The sequence below is a fragment of the Condylura cristata genome, unplaced genomic scaffold (assembly GCF_000260355.1).
Source record: "Condylura cristata isolate star-nosed mole 26May11 unplaced genomic scaffold, ConCri1.0 scaffold00006, whole genome shotgun sequence".
NCBI lineage: Eukaryota > Metazoa > Chordata > Mammalia > Eulipotyphla > Talpidae > Condylura > Condylura cristata.
Genome location: NW_004567107.1, coordinates 1,089,197 through 1,089,790, shown reverse-complemented (window position 1 = coordinate 1,089,790; position 594 = coordinate 1,089,197). Strand labels below are relative to the sequence as shown.

The 594-nt window shown below is 71.9% G+C and overlaps 1 protein-coding gene across 1 annotated transcript in view; it reads left to right on the top strand.

Annotated features, from left to right (window-relative positions):
• RXRA (retinoid X receptor, alpha) overlaps positions 1-594 on the top strand; it is a 10,636-nt gene that overhangs the window by 8,006 nt on the left and 2,036 nt on the right. Inside the window, exon 3 of the mRNA XM_012721181.1 lies at positions 483-558. Coding sequence (XP_012576635.1) covers positions 483-558 — 76 coding nt within the window. The remainder of the gene's footprint in view (positions 1-482; positions 559-594) is intronic.

Below are 594 nucleotides of genomic sequence, written 5' to 3'. Positions count from 1 at the left end.
GTCCTTCCCAGAGAAGCCTCGGGGCGTTTCTCCCTCACCCCACTAAAGCCAAGGCACAGCCACATGCGGGGCCCTGCCCAGCCCGGGGGCCCCCAGGGAGCGTCGGGTCAGGCCGATGCCCACGGGTGTGGCCTTGGGGGAGGACGGTGGGGCCCTGGTCTTAGGAGCCTTGCGAGGGCCGGGCTTTATCTCGGGGCCGCAGCAGGCCTGTGGGGCGTGGGGACCCAGGGGCTGTTTGGGGCTCTCTGAGCTTCAGCATGGGGGTGCCACGGGGTACTGGGGGTGGGCCCAGGCTATGCACAGGCCCTTGTCTCCCAGCAGCTGAGGGGCGCAGCCAGGCCCAGTGCCCACCCAGCGGCTTCCAGCCTGGCCCCCAGGAGTGGCCTCTGGGGACATGGGGGCATGGAGCTGGGCCTCTCTGGCCTGGGCGAACGGGGGCCAGGGCCAGGTGGCACTACACAGCCTGCCCATCCTGTGTCCAGGGGAGGTGGGCAACGGGAGGCCGTGCCTGCAGCTCAGAGCAGCCGACCTCAGCGCCGCCCGAGCCTCGTGGGCTGGGTGCCCCGCACAGGCGGGCCGCCCTCGCTTGGGGAC